A 19996-nucleotide genomic window follows, 5' to 3' on the forward strand; every position below is an offset into this window, starting at 1 on the left:
TAAAACCCGGTAATTAACTGTAAATAGAGCTGACCGATCAATCATCAGTTAGTCTGTTTGCATTCGCTGGATGTGGCCCGAGGGCACAGTCTCTACCTGGTGGGAAGGACTGGTGGACACCCGGGTTCTGGCCCTGCCGTCTGATAGGCGTCAGGCGGGAAAGCGCCGAATTCAGCAGGTGCTCCGACGCCCCGCGACAGCACCTGCTCACGTTTCCTGGCTTAAATTCCATTGTTAAAAGCCCAGGCGTGCTTCACTAGTTAAAAACCTCTAACACGAAGAAAATGAAACATCTGAGTAATTTTTCCTTTTTCACAGAAGGACTCACTGCAGGCACATTTTGAACAAAAACCTTTCACCTTTGAAATAAAAAATTAAAATATTTCTCTTGGCAAAACTAAATAAGTATCATTAAATCTCCACAGCAATGCAGGGATTAGCACTGAAAGAACTAGTTTCGTAGGAAAGCGTATTTTATTATTATTGCTGGCACATGATGATAATAAAAGAACAGACCAACTTTCCATTAGTTTTAAACATTTTACTAATATATGTCAACTATAATTAAAAATAAAATTTTAAAAACCAACTTAAAAAATTCTCTACAGAAAATGCACCCACTTATCATCTACATCGGGGTGGCCCTTCCCACTGCCCCATCCCTGGCCTGCCAGGCAGGGCCTGATGCTGACAAGCATCAGCATAGTGATGTGGCCTGAACTGCCTCAGTTTCCCCGGTACAGATACCACAGGCCAGGGCGAGGGGTAGGGGCGGGAGTGAGCCTGCTTCTGCAGAGATGGCACAACCTGCATGGGACTACTTGACCAGGAGAGAAATCTAAGAACTTGCCCGAGTACCGAGTTGCTGAGCTGCTGCATGGGACAGACTCCTGGAACTCACCAATACCTGTCTTCTCTCTGTCCTCGGCACACCGGTGGATCATGTTCCCAGTCCCCTTGCATCTCGGTGGGACCACAGACTTGTCCCGGCCAATGGCATGAGGGAGGAAATGATTGATGCCACTTCCAGCCCTGGCACCTAAAACACGCCCACCAGCCTCTCCATGCTCCTCTCTCTCTGTCTCCTGGCTGGATGCAGAGGAGCCAGTGGAGGACTCAGAGAAGGCGCTGATGGAAAGAGCCGGGGTCCCTGCATCTACCTGGATATATACAGATGTGATCAGGAGCAAGCTAGCCTGCTGGGGACAAGACATCACGTGGAACAGACACGAGCCAACCCGCTGAGCCACTGTAGAGCAGCCAGCCCCCAGCCCCTCATCACAGACGAGGCAGCAAATACATGAGCGTGTCGACGGCTGTGACCTGGGAGAGACGTACACCTCGTGGTGTGGAGCTTCTGAGACTGGTGATCTCACCGCGGTCACTCCACACCGGCAGTCGTGATGGGAATCGAGGTCGGCTCGACCTCAAAGCCCGTGCTCCCCAAGGACACAGCTCCTGGCCCAGGTGGCCCAATGACACCCTGCCAGACAGACGACTGTCCCTAAAACCCCAACACTCATGATCTCACTGATGGTACTAGACTCCAGAGGAACCCTTAAGGAAATAGCTGCCGGTTAGCTTTTGCTACAGAGCAAACCACTTCAGCACCAAGTGGCTTACAGCAACAGAGAGAAGAAAGAAAAACATTATTTTAGCTCACAATTTTGAGAGTCTGTCATCTGGGCCTCCTGCAGCTGAGGGGTTCTTGCAGCCTGGGCCAGATGACACACACAGACCTGGGATGGGCGGAGCTGGCTGGCAGCGGGCTAGTCAAAGGCTCAGCTGGGCGGCCTGTCCGCCCCATGCGCCGGTGCTCCCTCCAGCAGGCCAGCGCAAGCCCGCTCGTCGGGTTTCCAGAGCAGAAGGACAAGCCCGACGGATCAACACTTCCAGCTGCTCCCTGTGGCCGAATCAAGGCTCGTGGCTGTGCTGAAAGTCAGCGCGGGGGGGGGGGGCTGCCCAATGTTTGGACACAGGAGGTAGGACCAACTGTGGTCATTACTACAATCTACCCCAAATGTCCAGGGGTCCTGGGTGGGGATCACAGCACAGAGCGCGTGGGCCCTGGATTTGGAGGCTCCTAAAGTCGTTTCCTCCAGCCTCCAGCCACCGGTCTCCGGGACAGTGGCATCGACGGCTTTCTTGGAGCTTATTCGCATGTGCTCGGGAGGAAATGGCCGAGTCACACTCTGTGGCTGCTGTGGCAGAACTGTGGAGGCAGAGAATTGCCTCCCTCTGACAGAAGGATGGCCCTGCCGGGTGAGGAATCTTCCCGCAGAAAGTGAGTCACGCTAAGAGCAGTGCCAGACCTCCCGCATGCTCCCCGGTGAGGCAGAGAGCGGCCAAGTCCCCGGGAAGGCCGCTCCCTTTCCTAAGAGGGAAGGACCAGGGGCCGGAAGACACCGCCCCTGCGCTGCCCAGCCCGCTCCGCTCAGGCCCCCTTCGGTCTTGATTTCTATGTCCCGGATAGTCTCTCTGTGACTTGCTCTTGTTTCTATAAAAACACCTTCCCCTTGACAACATCTCAGCCAAGAAAAGCAAAATATCTAACAAGAAAAAACATGGCTTGTCTATCTTTCCAGTGACTGAAGCAATAACAAGTTGTTTTGGGTGGAATTGTGTGCCCTCAAAATTCAGATGTTGACGTTCTAACCCCCAGGACCTCGGAATGTGAGCTTCTTTGGGAAAAGGGCCTCTGCAGCTGTGGTTAGATAAGAGGGGTCATACCCAACGCGCAGACAGAAGGAACGCCTCAGGGGCTCCAGGCAGTGGTTGGGGTCGTGCAGCAGAGTGAGGACCAAAGGTTGCCCCAAAGCACCGGCAGCCAGGAGAGAGGCGGGGACCAGCCCCACCGCCTGGGTCTCAGACCCGTGGCCTCCAGACGGTGAGACGACTGTTTAAGCCACTCCGATTGTGGTCCTTATTGTCGCAGCAGACACAGGAAGCTAATACATGAGTGACCAGCCACCCATGTCATGGGCGTGTCACACTCCTTTTCTTTTTCACTCCTGTCCCCAACCCTGTTGGGCCCCGTTCCAGGTAAGAAGGCTGAGGCTGAGCCAGCACGAACCCAAATCGGATCCCAGCCGGGTCTCTGCCCCACCCGTGCGTTTTCCCTTACAGTGCTCCCGGGCATGGCCAGGGCACGGCTGGGCCAGCGGTTCCACAGGCAGCCCCACCCCCACTGCAGTGCGTTGGTTTCTGAAAGAATCACTCCTTCGTCGATTCCTTATCAACACAGTGGCGTTTTAACTGCTGCCAATGAGCTTCCTCTGGAAAGGAGCCCTGGGAGAGACCCTCTGGGTAGCAGGGTCATTGTGGATTGTGGAGGATCTCCCTCAGAGTTCATTTGCTTGGCAAGACAAATTTGTTTCCGTATGAGAGGTTTCTGCAAGAGGGGCTGCCTTCTGTCCCGCACGAGTGGGGCTCAGCTCCCACTGTGGTTAATGTCAGCATGAAGGACACCCACCGGCAGTGCTGCCTTTCAAGCACATGGGGTGTCTGGGATGACTTCCCCCCATTTTAGACCACTTTGAACGTCTTAACTTAAAATCATTGCTTGGATAGAAAAAGAAAAACACCGTTTTGTTAAAAGCCAGTATTTAGCTACGAATTACTCCCTCACTCTTAGGGAGCTTTGTGTTCATTACCACTCCAATGCCTGGACGCTTGTGAATTAGCAGGTGCTGATGGCCCCCGGAGAGACAGGGCTGTGGCCCCGGTGCCTGGCACCTTGCTACCAGCCTCTATCTGGGAATGCAAGCTGCCAAGGTTAGTTTCAAGGTTCTCTCCTGCAATTGCTGTTATTATTAATTAACTAGTTAATTTCACAGCATCCGCTGAGCATCTCCTTGGTGCTGGGCACTGTCCTTGGTCCTGAAGATGCGGAGCTGAAGAGGGTTTGGGTCCTGCCCCTCATTCCTGGGTCTGCTGGGGAGATGCACGTGGGGGGCAGTAATGATGACAACGTGGTAAGTGCTGAGTTAGACGGACGCACAAAGGCACTTTGGAAGCACAGAATAAGAAGTGCAACGATTCGCTGGAAGTGGCAGAAACCATTCCCCAGAGTTGGTGGCATTCTCACTAAACCTTGAAGGCTGAGTAGGAGTGTGCCAAATGCGTAATGTGACAAAGGATGTTTCAAGAAGAGAGAGAAGTGTGTGCTTAAGATACAGCGACGAGAGCCTGGTGTTCAGAGACTGGTGGGTGGCTACACACAGGAGATGAGGGAGTCGCAGGAAGTGAGCTTCACATGGATTCCTGGGGCTGGATCAAAGGCAGCGTGGACCTTAGTCTACAAGTAATAGGAAGCCACTGAAGGGTTGTACTCTGGAAGGAATGGGGGTGATTAAATGTGGTGGCATGGGCAATGGATGAAGCCTGAGCTAGGGAAGCAGCAGTGCGGATGGAGAGAGGGCAGTGAGTCAAGAAACAATAAGGTCCAATTCTAAATGTACATCACTGGGAGTTGAGAGAGGACAGGCCTAGGATGACTGCTCCCCCCGGCTTGTGCATCCAGGCAGACTAACCAAGACTGGTGATACAGGCAGAAGAGCGTTCATTTAGAGAGCAGATACTGCAAGGAAGCTTCCAGAAGTGAGACGTGTGCTCACTCACTCCTTCGAGGGTGGTCTGGGACCTGCTCACTCATCCCGGTCCAGGAAGTCGACCTGAGTCACAGAACAAATGACTTTCATTCGCAGTCACAGGAACAGGAAACATTGGCCCTTATCCACCACAATGCTGAGGGTCTTGGTTACACATACACATAACAGAAACACCTCTGTCTACATTAAGCAGAAAAAGAATTTATTAATAAATATTGGGTAGCTCAGAAAATCTCCAGCAGGGCCAGAAGGCCTGGCTGGGAGGAGACATGACTAGGGACAACACTTGGATCACACCGTGGGTGGCTTTTGCAGAGACCCCACTGTGAGGAGTGACAGCACACAGCTCACACCCTGGGAGCCCCAAACTCCATCTTTGCTGCCCAGTAGCCAAGTGCCCTGTAGCCTCCCTTGTCAGAAAGTAGGGTACGGCTCCTGCTTCCGACTGCCGATTTCCTAATGGAAGCCTCCCGGCAGCGTGCCTGATAGTCTGTGCATACACCCAGCTGCTAGGAAGGCTGGGGATGGGGGTGCCTGGCTCTCCCTCGGGGGAGGGGAGGCTTGTGGTGAAGAAAATGCCCCAAACATAGTAAGGTTTTAGAACATGTGATGAGAAAACAAACATTAGCTTCGGAGGGCTACTGTTTAAGGAAGAAGCCAGAACTAAGTGATCTCTTCCTCCTGGGGTTCGTGAATCACTGTTTTGTGAACATTACAGTTTTCTACTTTGCACTATGGTTCTCCCCCCAGACTGGAGAATGGCCTGTGGCAGATGAGGCAACATGTTCAGTTTTGTGCCATAGAGTTGGTGCCACACTCCCGGGAGGAGCACAATGAATGTATCTGTCTCCAAGCCCACAGCAGCTACAGGCCTCTCTGCTTATTCATCCAGTGAGTGTTTGCTGTGTGCCTACTGGGTGTCCTGATCTGTGCCGGGCATTGCAGCTGGCTCAGGAGCCATGTGGACACACACATGCTCACAGCCTGCAGTCAGCAGGGCCTCCTATGCCCCGTGCCCAGAGACGATGCCTGGCGCCTGTCATCACTGGGATAGCCTATCGCCCTGATAGGGGTGATCACGCTTTTCCCTGATCACAATTTGCCCAGGGAGGCGAGAGCTTCCCTCGGCCAGTCCCCCCTGGCTGCCCCTCCTTGTCAGGGACTCTGCCTCGATAAAAAGGAACCAGAAGGGAAATGGTGCCGAGTTCCAAGGAGATTAAGGAGAGGGTCTTCTAGGCCATCTAACCAGACTCTGAATGAGGACTCTAGGCCTGGGGGAGAGGCTTAACCTCTCTCTCTCCATCTGTCTTTTCCCAGAGGGAGATCATCGGGGTGCTAGCCCATCCAGGCTCCCCGTTCCCCGGCAGCACAGGGAGCCCCCAACCCATTCCTCATCCCAGCAGGATGAGTCATTTATCACCACTGTGCCAAGGGGTTCGTCTTGATCCCAAGGGGCAGGATCGAGGCCCTGGGCCGTGGCTTTAGTTCTCAGGCTTGAGATTCTGTGTTGAGAGGTTAGAAGGCCCCATGGGACTCAGGCCTGTTTCCCTGGAAACACTGGCAGAAATAATCTTCAAGGAAGCCAGGCAAATCCACTGTGACCAGGGGCCAGGCCCAACCCCGCTGCTGACATCAGCAACTTCCAGCAGATGGGGCCGTGGCTTCCCTGAAACTAAGGCTGAGGTCATTGCCCCGCACCCAGTGCCGATGGGGCTCCCATGACTTGCTCTAGCAGAGCTTTCGCGAAGGTCTGGTGTGGACGGACTTCTAGCTCTGAGGCAGGGTGGGGCGATCATACAGATTTGGGGCTCGTTGAGTTTAGTCTCTTGCTCCTACCCTGTCCAGGTGTCCTCGCTCAAGCGGTTCAGAACCGTGGACAGCACCATTCTTTTGGGTCTGAAGCTTCTTCCAAAGCCAGGTCCTTAAGCAATCTCTTCTCAACTCATTTTATGTCTATATCCACTTCCAACCAAGATGGAGTAACAGTGGCTGAAGTTTCTCTCTTAAAACAGCTAAGAAACTGAAAGTGTATATGGAACAGTAGGTTTCAGACATCGGACCACAGGCAGTAAACGACAGGCTCCCTGCGAGAGGAGACAAACATCATGGGTTACCTTATATGGCAAAAGGGACTTCGTAGATGTGATCAAACGAAGGATTTGAGATGAGGCTACTATCCTGCAAGAGTCCTTCTCAGTGAGAGAGGGAGGCAGACGGGCGGCTGGGGGAACCGCACTGCTGGCCGAACGTGGAAGGCGGGGCTGTGAGCCAAGGAGTGCAGGCAGCTTCTAGAAGCCAGAAAGGGTAGAAAGTTAGCCTTGCCAACACCTCGCTGTTAGTCCAGTAAGATTCATTTTGGACTTTTGACCTCCAGAACTGTAAGATAATAAATTTGTGTTATTTTAAGTCACTACACTGGTGTTAATTTTTCAGCAAAAATAGAAGACTAATTTGAAGAGGGAATGCATCCAACTCATTCTGTGAAGCCTGCACTATCTTGACACCAAAAGCAGACCATGGCATTACAATAAAAAACCCTAGAATATAAACACGAAATGTCATTACCAAATTTTAACAGAGCCAATCGAACAATATACAAAGATGCTAATTCATCATGACAAATGGGACTTAACCCCAGAAAGTGATTGTGGTTTAATACGCCATGATTTTCCAACCTGCTCCAGGTCCCTTAATGGACCTGGGCTCCCGCCACCAGTCTGGTATCATCTCCCAGCGTTCGCGCTCTGCCCCTACTCGGGGTGTTTCTGCACCAGCCTTCTCTCCACTTCCTAAGTGTATAAAGGGCCTCCTGCTCCTCTCTGAGCACTGTGCTCAATGCCCTCTTGCTGGGATCTTCTGCCTCAAGCAGTTTATCAAGGTGTTTCCCAAAACAAAAACAGGAAGAAATCCAGAGATAGCCATGAAGATAAACGTGCTGAGTTACAAACACAGACAAGGAAACAGACTGAAAGGCTTCCTGTGGCCTGCCCAGGACTAGGGAGTTGATATCACTTCCTGTCTTCTGTTAACTGACAGACAGACAGCCTCAGAGACATAACTTTCCAGTAAAGGCCCCGGGGCCCGGCTGTGGGCCCCAGCCAGCTCCGTGGGGCTCGTGAAATGGAACTGTCCTGTGTGGCGTGCGGACGCTTGTCCCTTGTGGGTGCAGGACTGTGGGTGTTGCCTCATTGCCTCGGGAAGTGTAAACGCTAGGTGCTTCCACTGTGTGCGATGCTTACTGAGCAATACAGATAAAATTGGTTTCTATTCCAGTAAACACAAGAGCCAGTCTAAAGAGATTCTCGGGTTTTCTCCTTCCTTTTTGTTCAGGTTTCTTCCTATACCACTCACTCCTGTTATGATAATGTGATTTGGACTTGTTTTTTGTACCTAAATAATAGTTTCCAGTAGTAATAGAAATAAGTACTTATTCCCATGGTCAGTGCTCACGAAGACTTCTGCCCTCGTGTGGTGTTTGCTCAGCCTGGACTGAGGCCCAGGTGGGATTTGGTGGGTGAACACAGCACACATTTGTGCTCCCCACACAATAGTCCCTGGGGACCCCCACCAGCTCCTCACACCTCCTGTTGTACCTCCAGGCACATGCCCCAGCACAAGGTGGATGGGCGTCCAGGAGGCGTGGGACCTGGAGCTCACCTGCAGATCCCAGAGCTGGTGCTGAGAGGAATGTATCTAGTCCCGTGGGTACAGCAGGGTGTCAGGAAAGCCTGGCCTTGGCATCAGAGCCTTGGCAGAGTGATAGTGTGTCCTGCCAGGGGCAAAGTCGGAGGGCCCAGGAGCCGTGAGAAGGCAGGCAGCACCAGGAAGTCTGTGAGCAAGCAGCAGAGACAGTCACCGTGGTGGTCTGGGGACCTCTCTCTCACCCAGGCTGAGACAGGGCCTCCGTTCTAGGACTGAGACGCTGAGCAGGTTACCAAGATGAGGTCCCAACTCATCCAACAAGTATTTTGTGAACAACCACTGTGAATGGAGCATTGTTTTGATGGCTGGAGAAACAGAAGTGAAAAAGGTAAACCTAGCTCCTACCCTCCAGGAGCTTATAACTTAGCAATGAAGACAGATCATAATGAAATAATCACAGAAATAATGAATTACTAAAATGGTGAGTGCTGTGAGGAGGAGGTACCAGGGGCTCGAAGAGTGCCCGACAGTGAGCCCCCTGGGCCTGGGAGGCTGCTGGCATTGCCGAGGGAGTGGCTTTAGTTGAGCCCCACAGGGGGAGTTGGTGGGTGGAAGACATTCCTGCTTTCAATAGCTGATGCAGTGGTCAAGTGCCTTCTCTGTTCCAGAAACTGTGCTGAGATCTGGGACACGCTGATGGGCCAAAAGGCAAAGACCCTGCCCGGTGGAGCTACATGTTTGTAAGACTTGAACGTGCAGAGCACACCAGGTAAAACCCGGCAGTGCTAAGCACCTCTGTGGCAAATGCGAGTGGGAGAGCCTGGGCGTGAGCCGCAGGGCGGGGGGGGCCAGATACAAAGTCGTTTTCATCCCACGGCGCACGAGCCGACTAGAAGCCCATTTTCCTGGATTCTGGAAAGGCAAGGGCAGCATCTCACCCTCCTCTGGCTCCAGATGGCAGCTGCTCTGCACGGGAAGGAAGGAAGGAAGGAGGGGAGGGAGGGAGGGAGGGGGGAGGGAGGGGGAGGGAGGGGGAGGGAGGGGGAGGGAGGGGGGGAGGGAGGGGGGAGGGAGGGAGGGAGGGAGGGGGGAGGGAGGGAGGGAGGGAGGGAGGAAGGGGAGGGAGGGGGGAGGGAGGGAGGGAGGGAGGGGGAGAGGGAGGGAGGGAGGGGGAGAGGGAGGGAGGGAGGGAGGGAGGAGGGAGGGAGGGAGGGAGGGAGGGAGGGAGGAAGAGAGGGAGGGAGGGAGGGAGGGAGGGAGGGAGGGGGGGGAGGGGGAAGGGAGGGGGGAGGGGGGAGGGAGAGAGGGGGGGAGGGAGAGAGGGAGGGGGGGAGGGAGGGAGGGAGGGGGGAGGGAGGGAGGGGGCAGGGAGGGAGGGAGGGAGGGAGGGAGGGAGGGGGGAGGGAGGGAGGGAGGGAGGAAGGGGGAGGGGGGAGGGAGGGAGGGAGGAAGGGAGGGAGGGGGGAGGGAGGGGGGAGGGGGAAGGGAGGGAGGGAGGGGGAGGGGGGAGGGAGGGAGGGGGGAGGGGGAGGGGGAAAGGAGGGGGGAGGGAGGGAGGGAGGGGGGAGGGAGGGGGGAGGGAGGGAGGGGGGAGGGAGGGAGGGAGGGAGGGAGGGGGGAGGGGGAAGGGAGGGGGGAGGGAGGGAGGGAGGGAGGGAGGGGGGAGGGGGAAGGGAGGGGGGAGGGAGGGAGGGAGGGAGGGAGGGAGGGAAGGAAGGAAGGAAGGAAGGAAGGAAGGAAGGAAGGAAGGAAGGAAGGAAGGAAGGAAGGAAGGAAGGAAGGAAGGAGTGAATGAGCGAGTCTAGCCACGCCTGACGACAATGAGCGGTGTGTCTGGGGAAGGTGATACTTAGTGCTGTGTGAAGAAAGCACTGAGGCACGGAGACCGGCCACAAGGAGTCACAGAATCTAGGTCAGTGGTGGCCACGTAGGTTTGCTCCTTCATTTATTTACAGATTAGATATGCCAGTCCCACAATGCCGATCTGTTCATTAATAAAACACGTATAAAGAGAAAATTTAACAGGAAGAACTGAAAGTGGAAACTCAATCTCTTCCTCTGCTCCAGTGGCGATCCCTTTGGGGGCAGCACTCTGCCTTGACATGTTGGACGGGGGTGGTGAAGACGGAGGAGTCTTCAGCCAGAAACAGGGTGGCCAGGAGGAGACACTGGCTTGCAGGAAGGAGGTGTCCACGCACTGAGATGGAGAAGATGGCAGTTTATCCAGACAGAAACGTCTAGTGGGCAGATGGGCAGCTGGCCTTGAGTTCAGGGCAAATGTTGGGGCTGGAGGGACAAACTTGGAAGCCAGGATAGAAAATACTCATTAAAACCTATAACCTGGTAAATGGCCTGAGGGAGTCCAGGTAGGAAGGAGGGACCCTTGGGAACACTACCTTGGGAGAGGGGAAGAGAGAGGTGCCAGTGAGATAGGAGAATCGGGATTTGCAGAAACATAGGTTAAAAGAAGAGAAGAGAGCCCTGCGTGGCTCAGCAGTTGAGCATCCACCTAAGATCCAGGCGATCGGGGTTCGATTCCCGGTCGGGGCACATGCCCTGGTTGAGGGCTAGATCCCCACAGGGGGTGTGCAGGAGGCAGCCGATCCATGACTCTCATCATTGATGTTTCTCTCTCTCTCTCTCCCTCCTCTCTCTGAAATCAATAAAGATACATAAAAAGAAAAAGAGCAGAGCACCAAAGCCTACAGATAAGGACTGAGAAAGGGACCCCACGTGTCAGGCGGTACAGGCGACCTTCACCGGGCAGGTGAGGACCCAGAGCCTGCTTCCTCAGGGTCTGCAGCCTACTGTCACAGGAGGCTGGTGGGGAAAGCCGGACAGAGACGCTCCTGGAAGCGGCCGCTGTGTCTTGGTCTGAATGCCTTGCACAAAGCAGAAGTCATTGCCACGGTCGACCTGAGTTTCTTGGCCTGACCTGGCCTGGCCTGGGAGAGAAATGGGTTCCTCTGACTTGAAGCGGTGGTAGGAAAAGTTCGCAACCAGAACTGGCATTGTTTCTTTAGTCCTGTACTCTCGGACGGTAAGATTCATTTCACCTCTGCCTGTCTTCAGACCATCTAAGCGAGATGGAAATCTGTCTCCACTTCTAACAGCTCCAGGGGCAATTCTTCAACAGTTTTTGTCATCTGCCCTGTGGTTTCTGAAAACCCTTGCCAAGGTCAACTGGAAAATAGGCCCTGTGACCCAGTGCTTCTAAAAAGCTCACTTGACTGAGTAATGAGTCAATCCACAGGAGAAATACAGAGATGGCCCTGCTTCTGGAAGGACAGAGTGGGGGTCATGGGAGGCTTGTGTGGGGGTGAGAGGCCGGCCTCCCAGAGTGTGCCCCAGGGCCCTGGCGGGGAACTGAGGGGCTCTGTCCTGCAGGGAGACATCAAATGTATGAAGTACAAAGGAGTGTTTGTGCTGTGCCCCGAGGACAAATTCAAACCAAGTTACTCACAAGGAATGATTGTCATCGAGATCTTGTCATTGAAGTGTTTCCATTCCTGGGTGCCCAGAACAGATAGCCCTTGAGATGGTGCAGCGGCTCCCAGCACAGGGCATCCCTTAACCGCAGAGGCATGTTGGGGAGAGTGACAGGATGAGGAGGTGCCATGCGGAAAGAATTGGGGTCAAGGCATAGGCCGGCTGTCGGTAAGGGGACAGAGCTCAGAGCAAGTTGTGGGAAATATTATTTCTCAGATTTTCAAAAAGTAATCTGAGTCATTCAAACATTTATGGATCAGCTCCTGCATGCCACTAGGCTGTGCAACAGGACCTCATGACTCCTTGAGGAGTGAACTGCCTATGGAGGGGTCAAGTGGAACCCCACAACTGTGGCGCAGCATGAAAGGTGCTACTAGAGGGGTACGGGGTGCTCCAAGAAGCTGGGGAGACCCCCACACCAAGAGAGAAAGACACGCTTACCAGAGCAACGGGAAACACTTTTTTACTTGGGAGGACTTTCATTTAAGCATTTGCAGATTGAATATTCATGGATGAAAACCGTCTCCATTGAGTAACCGGAAAGGTCCCTGTCATGAGTTAATTTGCTGAGACACAAATCTGAATGGCCTGCGAGGAGGCCAGAGTGCACTGCCAGCCACTTAGCTAGAGACTGGACCATGCCCATCGCCTGGCATCCGTGTCCAGCACAGCTGAGCTATTCTCTTCTCGGCAACATCTATGGAGTAATTCTCATACTGGGTTTAACTTTTTTTTTTCTTTGCAGAGTCAGGGTACTATGGAGTTAATAAGGTACAGATATCATAACGTAAGGAGTTTATTTTAATGGCAAAATTTATTTAAGTAGCTTAGAAAGTACCTTGGCCCCATAGTTATAGAAACAGTAAAGAATGTCATGGTGACATTCGTGGTTTTGGAGACTCGTGAAGGTCATGGGTGAAAAGAGTTCAACTGTGTGAATAGCAAGTTACATTTTATTGGCACTCTACTGGATAGAACATGGTCTCATTTTAAGTTTGAAAAAAAAATTTTATTTTCCATTATATGATTTTTCCTAAAATTTGGGGAAGGCAACCGTAGCTCTATCCTGTTTGACAGCTTAGCGTGCGCTACTAGAAGACAAAGGGCATTTATGCACAAAATTGCAACCCTGACAAGAAGCTCAAATCAACAAAGATAACTAATTTCCCCCAATTGAATGTTTTTCTCTTGGTCTCTTCCCTGGAACCTAATAACCTCTGAAACTCAAACTCGGGCCCCTGCCCAAAATACCCTCCTAGTTCCTCAAACTTAACACAACAGCACACCACCTCAGTCGGCTTCCCCTCCGGTCTCCTTGTTTTGATGATCAGGTTCGTGTGAATTTAGTTGCTGAAGCCAGAAAATTCAGACTTGGCCAGACTCTTCCCCCAACATCTAATCAGCTATCTCAATAGATTTTACCTCCTAAGTGCAGCCTGGCAGCTCCAGCCCCATGGCATTGCCCTTGCTCAGGGCCAGATCTACCGTCACAACATCCTGACACCCTGCCTAAAACTACCGTTGGTCTGTACTCCACATTGATAGAGTAACTTTTCTCAAAATGCAAATCTTGCATCCACTGGCTCCCATGGATGATCAAGATGTGGTCCTACCAAGAACCGGGTAGGATCCCAGGGCTCGTGGTCTACACATAACACCCTGACTGTGACGTTTCTCTCTCACACCTCCGTGCATCCTGCATTTTCCAAGCTCTTCCCTCACCCCTTCTTTGTGCACTTCTATCAGTATCCTGAGGATCCACTCGAGTGCCGCTGCTTCAGGACAGCTATGCGCGGCTCTCTCTGTGGCTGTCCTATCTGGGCTCCCTCAGATACACACCACCATTAAAGTATGTGTCGCAGTTCACAGGGACAGCTTGTTAGCAGGTTTATCTTCAGCGATCCCTGAGCTCTTGGCCACTTTGGGTCCCAGTGCTTCACACTGTGCGTGGCTCCTGCAGGCAGTGTCTGCTGAACGCAAAGACCTAGTAAAGTGAGAGAAGCTTGTCATCTAAAGGCCAAACTACTTTTTTTGTTAAGTATAAAGTGAATCAAGGTGGCAGCAAAGTTAAAACAGGGATGAAGAGTGCTTAGAGCTCGACCAATTTTCAAATTACTCATCACCTCTCTTCTGGCTGCAGACTAACTTTAGGCGGCCTCCTGAGGCCTGTTAGTCAGAGTCTCTCACACCTGGGCACCGGCGAATGTCCCATAATTACAGGAAATACTTACAGAGGAGCTATTAGCTTTGAAAATATAAATGTAAAAAGATGCCCGGGAACAGCACTTGCTAAAGTTTTTTTCTGTTTAGCACATTCGACCACGACATCAGACACATGAGGTGGGCCATCCTGGGTGTGCCTGTGGCAGCGGTTCCCACAGGACGGGCACAGGGAGGCTGTTCTCATGCATTCGCCCACAGGCCGCGTGGGTCCGCCACGCGCGGGCAGTGATGGTCCCTGCGGCTCCGGCTTCCCGCGGGGCAGGCGGCACGAACTGCACCGTATCCTGGGCAGTTAGTTTCGATCCAGCCTGGTTCCGGGAGGCGCCGGCAGCCCCGTGGCCTCAGCAGGTCACAGGCTGCCCTGGGGGGCCTCGGGAAGGGGCCAGGCCCGCCGGGGCCGGGGGCAGGCGCAGCGCGTCTCCGGGCGCAGCTCGGCCGGCGGGGCGGCGGGGGGCGAGTGGCTGAGCCGGGCGGCGGGCGCCCCGCAGCCGGGACCCTCGGATTTCGCTGGCTTAGTGTTAGGTCCCCTCCCTCCAGGCCGAGGTGGGAGAAAATTCACAGAGCAAATGCGGGGACGACCCTCAGTGCACCGCCCCTGCGCCTCTGCGGGGGCCCCGACTTCGGCGTCTCCAAGGAGGGGACCGGGGGCTCCAGGCGGACGTAACAAGCGACGTTGTAAATAACGGACCCCCTCAGCTACAGCTGCTCCCCTAAACCCCGCGGCCCCAACGCGCGCCCCGGGTCCCACCCGGGCTCCAGGCACCGCCCCGCCCCCCCAACCCCCGGCCACCCGGCCCCGCGCCCCTCCCGCCGCACCTGGGCGGGGTCCCACCCACCACCGCCGCGGCCCCCCCCAACCCCCACCCCCGCCGCGGCCCCCCCCACCCCCCCCACCCCCCCACCCCCCCCACCCCCCCACCCCCCCCACCCCGGCCGGGTCCCCGCGCCCCTCCCCCCAGCCCCTCCGGCCGGTCCCCGCGCCCCTCCCGCCCCGGCGCCGCCCACCGCAGCCCCACCGGGCGGCCCACGTGTCCGGCCCCGCTCGGCGCCCGCGGCCCTTTAAACAGCCCCCCCACAGCCCCCCCATCCCCGGACGGCAGCCGGAGAGGGACAAAACTCGCGGCGCGCGGCCAGTTTCCTCCGCGATCGCGTCCCGGCTGCCGGCCCCGGCCCCCGCCCCCGGCGTCCCGGGCTCCGCGGGGAGTGTGGGCGCGGCCGCCGCGGGCGGGGCCGGGGCGGGAGGGGCGCCGAGTCCGCCGCCGCCCCCTCCGCCCGGCCGCCGCCGCTGGGTGCGCGGCTCCGGGGGGGCGGCCGCGGCGCGGAGGCTCAGGCGGCGGCGGCGGCGGAGGGACCGGGCTCCATGCGGCCGCCGCCGCCTCTCCGGCGAGGGGCGGGGGGCTCCGGCCCGCGCTGGGCGCCCCTCCTCGCAGCGCCGCTCCCCGCCCTGCCCTCCGCGCGGGCGCCGGGGCCGGTGGGGGCGCCCACCCCCGCCTAGGAGCGCACGCTCCGCGCCCGCCGGGGAGAGGGGCGGGCGTGGCGGGGGCGGGCGGCCGGGACCCCCGCGCGGCGGCGGGAGGAGGGGGCCTCCCCGGAGGATGCCCGGCGGCGGCGCCCTGCGCTAGGCGCGAGCTGAGCCGCCCCGGGCGCGGGCGGCGCGTCGCCAGGCCGGCGTAACGGGCGCCCCGGCTGCCCGCGCGGCCCCCGAGCCCCGCGCCGCGCCGGGCGGGCGGCAGGATGGGCTGCATCCAGAGCGTCACCTGCAAGGCGCGGATCCGGCGCGAGAACATCGTGGTGTACGACGTGTGCGCCACCATCGACCAGTGCCCCACGCGCATCGAGGAGACCTCGCCCATCGTCCTGCGCTACAAGACTCCCTACTTCAAAGCCTCGGCCCGCGTGGTCATGCCCCCCATCCCCCGCCACGAGACCTGGGTGGTGGGCTGGATCCAGGCGTGCAACCAGATGGAGTTCTTCAACACCTACAGCGACCTGGGCATGTAAGCGCCGCGCCGCGGCCGTCTCCGCTCCCGCCCCCCCTCCTCCCCAGCTCCTTCCCCGCTCCCCGGCCTCTCCGCGAGCCTTCCTCCCGCCTCCTCTCCCACCGCCCTCCTCCCTGCGCTTTTGTTTCAGTGACAGGGCGGGCGTAGGGAGGCTCCTCGCCGAGCCTTTTCTCGTGGTTTGCGTCTGACTCCCCGCGAGCGCGAGGAGACGGTGCGGGGCGGAAAGAACGCTGCAGGGAGGGTTCGAGAGAACTAGGTGGGGGTGGCTGGCCAGTGTCCTGGGAGTTTCGGGGCTTCATCTGTGGTTTGGGGGGGCTTTCCGGGAAGAGTTTGGCGGTCCTGTGTAGAGAGGAGAGGGTGGAGTGCGGGGGCGCATGGGCTGTGCCGCGCACCCTTTGGAGAAACCCGAGAGGGTTTGGCGAAGCAGGTCCCGGGCGCCCAAGCGGGACTGGGTGGTTCTGCCCGTGTTCCTTCGACTGTTGAATTCCAGCCCTTGCCCCCCAGGCCAGGAAGCCTGGAGGCGTCTCCATCCGGAACCGCAAACCCGGCAGAAACGCCGGCCTGGCTGGGCGCTCTCTGGATGAGCTCTGGGCCGTGGGAGCGGAGGTACCGGCAGCGTCCGGCCGAGCAGGGCTGGTGGCCTGTGCAAGCGGCTAGGGCTGGAGCGGCACACTGTGCGTTTTGTGCTCCAAGGTCTTTACTTACTCCAGAACTTTCCTGACTGCAGTGCTGGGAGGGATTCCGGGGCTCCCACGGCCTAATCTGGGAGCTCTCCAACTCCTTTCAGCAGCGCAGCTCGGTGCGCGCCGGGCGCGGCAGCCACGGTGGAGACACAGCCTCCTGAGGCTCACCGGCCACCAGGGGCCGACAGCCTGCCCTGAACCGCAGGCTGGGGCGGTGGCGTCCAGGACTCTCTTATTTACTATATTTTCATAATTCCCCGCCAGCCTCCTTTCAGAAGTAGACTCTGAGTGGATGGCAGCTACAGTGGCTGAAAGGTTTGGGGCCTGTGCTCTACCTGCTATTCTGTGCAGGCCCAGGGCTCTAATTAGCCTGCAGCCTATAGGGAGTCCCTTTTCTAGAAAGTCAGCCTCATTTCATTTATTAATCTAAGACTCTAGAACTCCCAAGGTTCATCCAGCAAATGCGGATATGGGTCAAGCCGTCTTTTCAGCAGCAGCTTGCAGGCGTCTTATTGCTCTCAGAGCATGTAAGTTAACACCAGTCATAGGTGCTAAAAGGAATGTTGACAGGTCGCTTCTCCTCCCTGAAAGTTTGCACTTCTCAAGCATAGAAGCTCTGTGCAGGAGAAAGCCCGTTCCTCCTGAAGGTGTGTGTGGGGGGGGGGGGTCCTCCATGCCACCACATACTGTGTTCTTGTCCTTCCCCAAAAGCAGCTGGATGGGAGAAATGGGGGACATATTATTTTGGGTGAGTCACGTCATTTAAAAGCAGACACACCCTCAACAGAATGATTATACTTGAACACGTGTCTCTTAAAGCTGGTGGGGGTTTTTTGGTTTGTTTTTAGAAACCTGTTATTTCCAACCAAGTCAGAGAAAGGCTGAGACAGGGCAAGGGTGCCCTCCCTTCTGTCCTCTGGCTTGGCCATGATAGCAATGTGACCTTGATAGGGGGCTGGGGTCAGTGATTGCAGCCTGGGGCCCCTGTAGAGGAGGCCAGAGGGACCGAACAGAAACAGCCTCGTGTTTTCCAAGGCCACACAGCCAGGGCTCTTGGTTTCCCCTCTCTCTTGTAAATAAGCAAATCAAATGCAAATACATAAAGAATTCTTTCCATAAAAGAAGATATATCGGACCTCAGGAGAAGTCGAGGTGAGATGTAAACAGATGTAGAGTTGAACTTCCTGGATTCTGGGAGGGTGTGCCCGCACTGGATCTGACTTTAAGGGGCATGGATCAGTGCCAGCTCTGAGGCTCTGAGGGACACGGATTCCCTGACTCTTCCTTGCTGACTTCTCACCTTCGGGGTTGGGAAAAACTTTTGCCTTTAAAACTCCACTTTCAGTATTTTAAGATTCTTGGTTTTCAAGTTGTTGATGTAGGGGAGGAAGAATAGTCCCCAAGAAGTCGTAAAGCATATTATTATAGATCCGTGTCCAGAGTCTACCTGTCTCTTTGTGGCTGCAGTAATTGCTGTGTTTAAGGCCACTATGGAGCCCAGATTTGATTGAACCAATATCCACAAAATGTTGATGTCCTGAAAACTTGGCCAGTGTCAACTTTTTAATGAGAGTTCATATGACAGGAAAGTTGCTGCAGTCTGTTAGTTTTTATGTCCACTTCAGCCAGCACCTTGAGTGGAAAAAACACTGCATGCTGAATTTTCACCCGTGTGCAGTCAATGCGCTTGTTAGATGAAGCATGATAGGATGACAGGCTGTTGGTTAGAAAGCTGCCTTTTCAACATTTTAAAAGGACAGTGCCGGGGGAAGTCCACAACTCAAAATGGCAAGAAAACTCGATTTATGGGCTTAATAGAAAACATGAACTTTTGTGGTTTAAATTGTCAACCTTTCCAAGAATAGGCTTCTGAAATAGTTGATGATGGTTTTGGTCAGAGCTGAACTTGAACTTGAAGTCAGGTGGCTTGGAACTTCCTGAGATGCTTCTGTGGAAGCCAGGATGGGGAGTACTTGGAGCACTTGAGCACCCATTCACCTCTTGTCGCCCGTTTGGCCTTGTGAACCCTGCTGCACAGCTGTGATGACACTGCAGGTCTCATCCTTCAGGGAGGGAGGCCACTGCTTCCCTCATTCCACCCGTCAATAAACACAGATTTTCCAAGGGCCTCCGACGTGCAGACCCAGCAGAGAGGACAGGAATAAGCAGACGGCTTCCCTGCTCCCCAGTGTGGGAGGTGCAGGGGGATGCTGGAGAGAGGCTGGGGGACCAGGCAGGCTTTTCTAGAGGTGTAAGGACTGGAGCTGGACTTGAGGAATGGCCACGATTCAGCTGGGCAAGGGGGGGTACTGATTCTGGGGGGAAGCAGTAAATGCGTGGAGGTGGCAAAGGAAGGGGACAGGAGGCTGAAGCGGAGCTTCCGAGTGAGATCAGTGAGAGACCGTGTCCTAAAGGTGTCTGGGGTGCTGGGGAAGGCCTAGGGCAGTAAGATCTGGGGAGGACCAGGTTGAAGTCGGAGTATCAGGAGGGTCTCCATGCCTCCTTCAGACCCCTTGGGCATGCAGGGGCCTTTCAACAGGACGCAAGACCTTGATGGTGGGAGTTTGGGATGCGAGAGTCCAACAGCCAAGAGGTTTCCTGAGTGGGTTTGAACCAGAAATGGGGTCATGTGTCAAGGATGGAGGAGGTAAAACTGAGGCTGGGGAGCCGGCTATGGCTAAAGGCCCTTCTCTGAGCCCATGGTGTTGTCTTCTCGAGCTGAAAGGGAACTCCGGTCAGCCCAGGGCTGACGGTGGGCAGACGCTGGCCTGGTGAAACTCTAGGAGTCAGGAGGTCCTAGCTCACTCTCCTCCTCAGCTCCTGCCTGCCTCTCTAGTCTTCCCTCAAAGCCAACCTCATTGAAGATCTGACTCTACCCACCCCCCTCTGTTGCCTGTTCGGTTCCATCCAAGCGGGTTTCCATCCATTCCTAGTGGTCCCTACTCAGTTTGTCTGCAGCGTCCATGTTGCCAAGTGCAGCAGACTTTAGAGAGACGCTCACCTGTCCACCAGTGTTCCATGCAGCTGACAGTTTCCCTCGTCTTCCTCACTGCCGTCTTTGAGCTTCCGTGCTGTTTGTCCAGCTGTTCCCCTATAACTCTCTTACCTGAAAATACAGTTCATCAGGACACTTTTCACTCTGCACTCTCTGTGGGAGATTTCATCCACCCCAGTGGCAGCCGATGCTCTCTGTGGGAAGCAGTCACCTGCAGCTCAGGGGTGTGTGTGTATCTACCCAAAATTTCCACCTCTTGTCTGGGTGGCATCTCAAGCTTTGCGTATTCAAACCAGTGCAGTGCCCACCCCGAATCGACATCTGGGTGTCAGACTAAATGGTTCCCCATACCTC

At 55.5% G+C, this 19996-nt stretch overlaps 1 protein-coding gene across 1 annotated transcript; it reads left to right on the forward strand.

Moving 5' to 3' along the window:
- Positions 1 to 15693: 15693 nt before the first annotated feature.
- Positions 15694 to 15965, forward strand: LOC107543211 (protein FAM78B). Its single transcript, XM_087828298.1, has one exon. It carries the CDS (start codon positions 15699 to 15701, stop codon positions 15963 to 15965), a length of 267 nt encoding a protein of 88 aa, XP_087684424.1. The 5' UTR covers positions 15694 to 15698.
- The last annotated feature ends 4031 nt before the right edge of the window (positions 15966 to 19996 follow it).

This window comes from Miniopterus natalensis, chromosome 19, assembly GCF_054644295.1.
Source record: "Miniopterus natalensis isolate mMinNat1 chromosome 19, mMinNat1.hap1, whole genome shotgun sequence".
Lineage (NCBI taxonomy): Eukaryota > Metazoa > Chordata > Mammalia > Chiroptera > Miniopteridae > Miniopterus > Miniopterus natalensis.

Excerpts from the sequence above, each read along its gene's own strand:
- LOC107543211 (XM_087828298.1), top strand. The coding sequence starts at position 15,699 with ATGGGCTGCATCCAGAGCGTCACCTGCAAGGCGCGGATCCGGCGCGAG.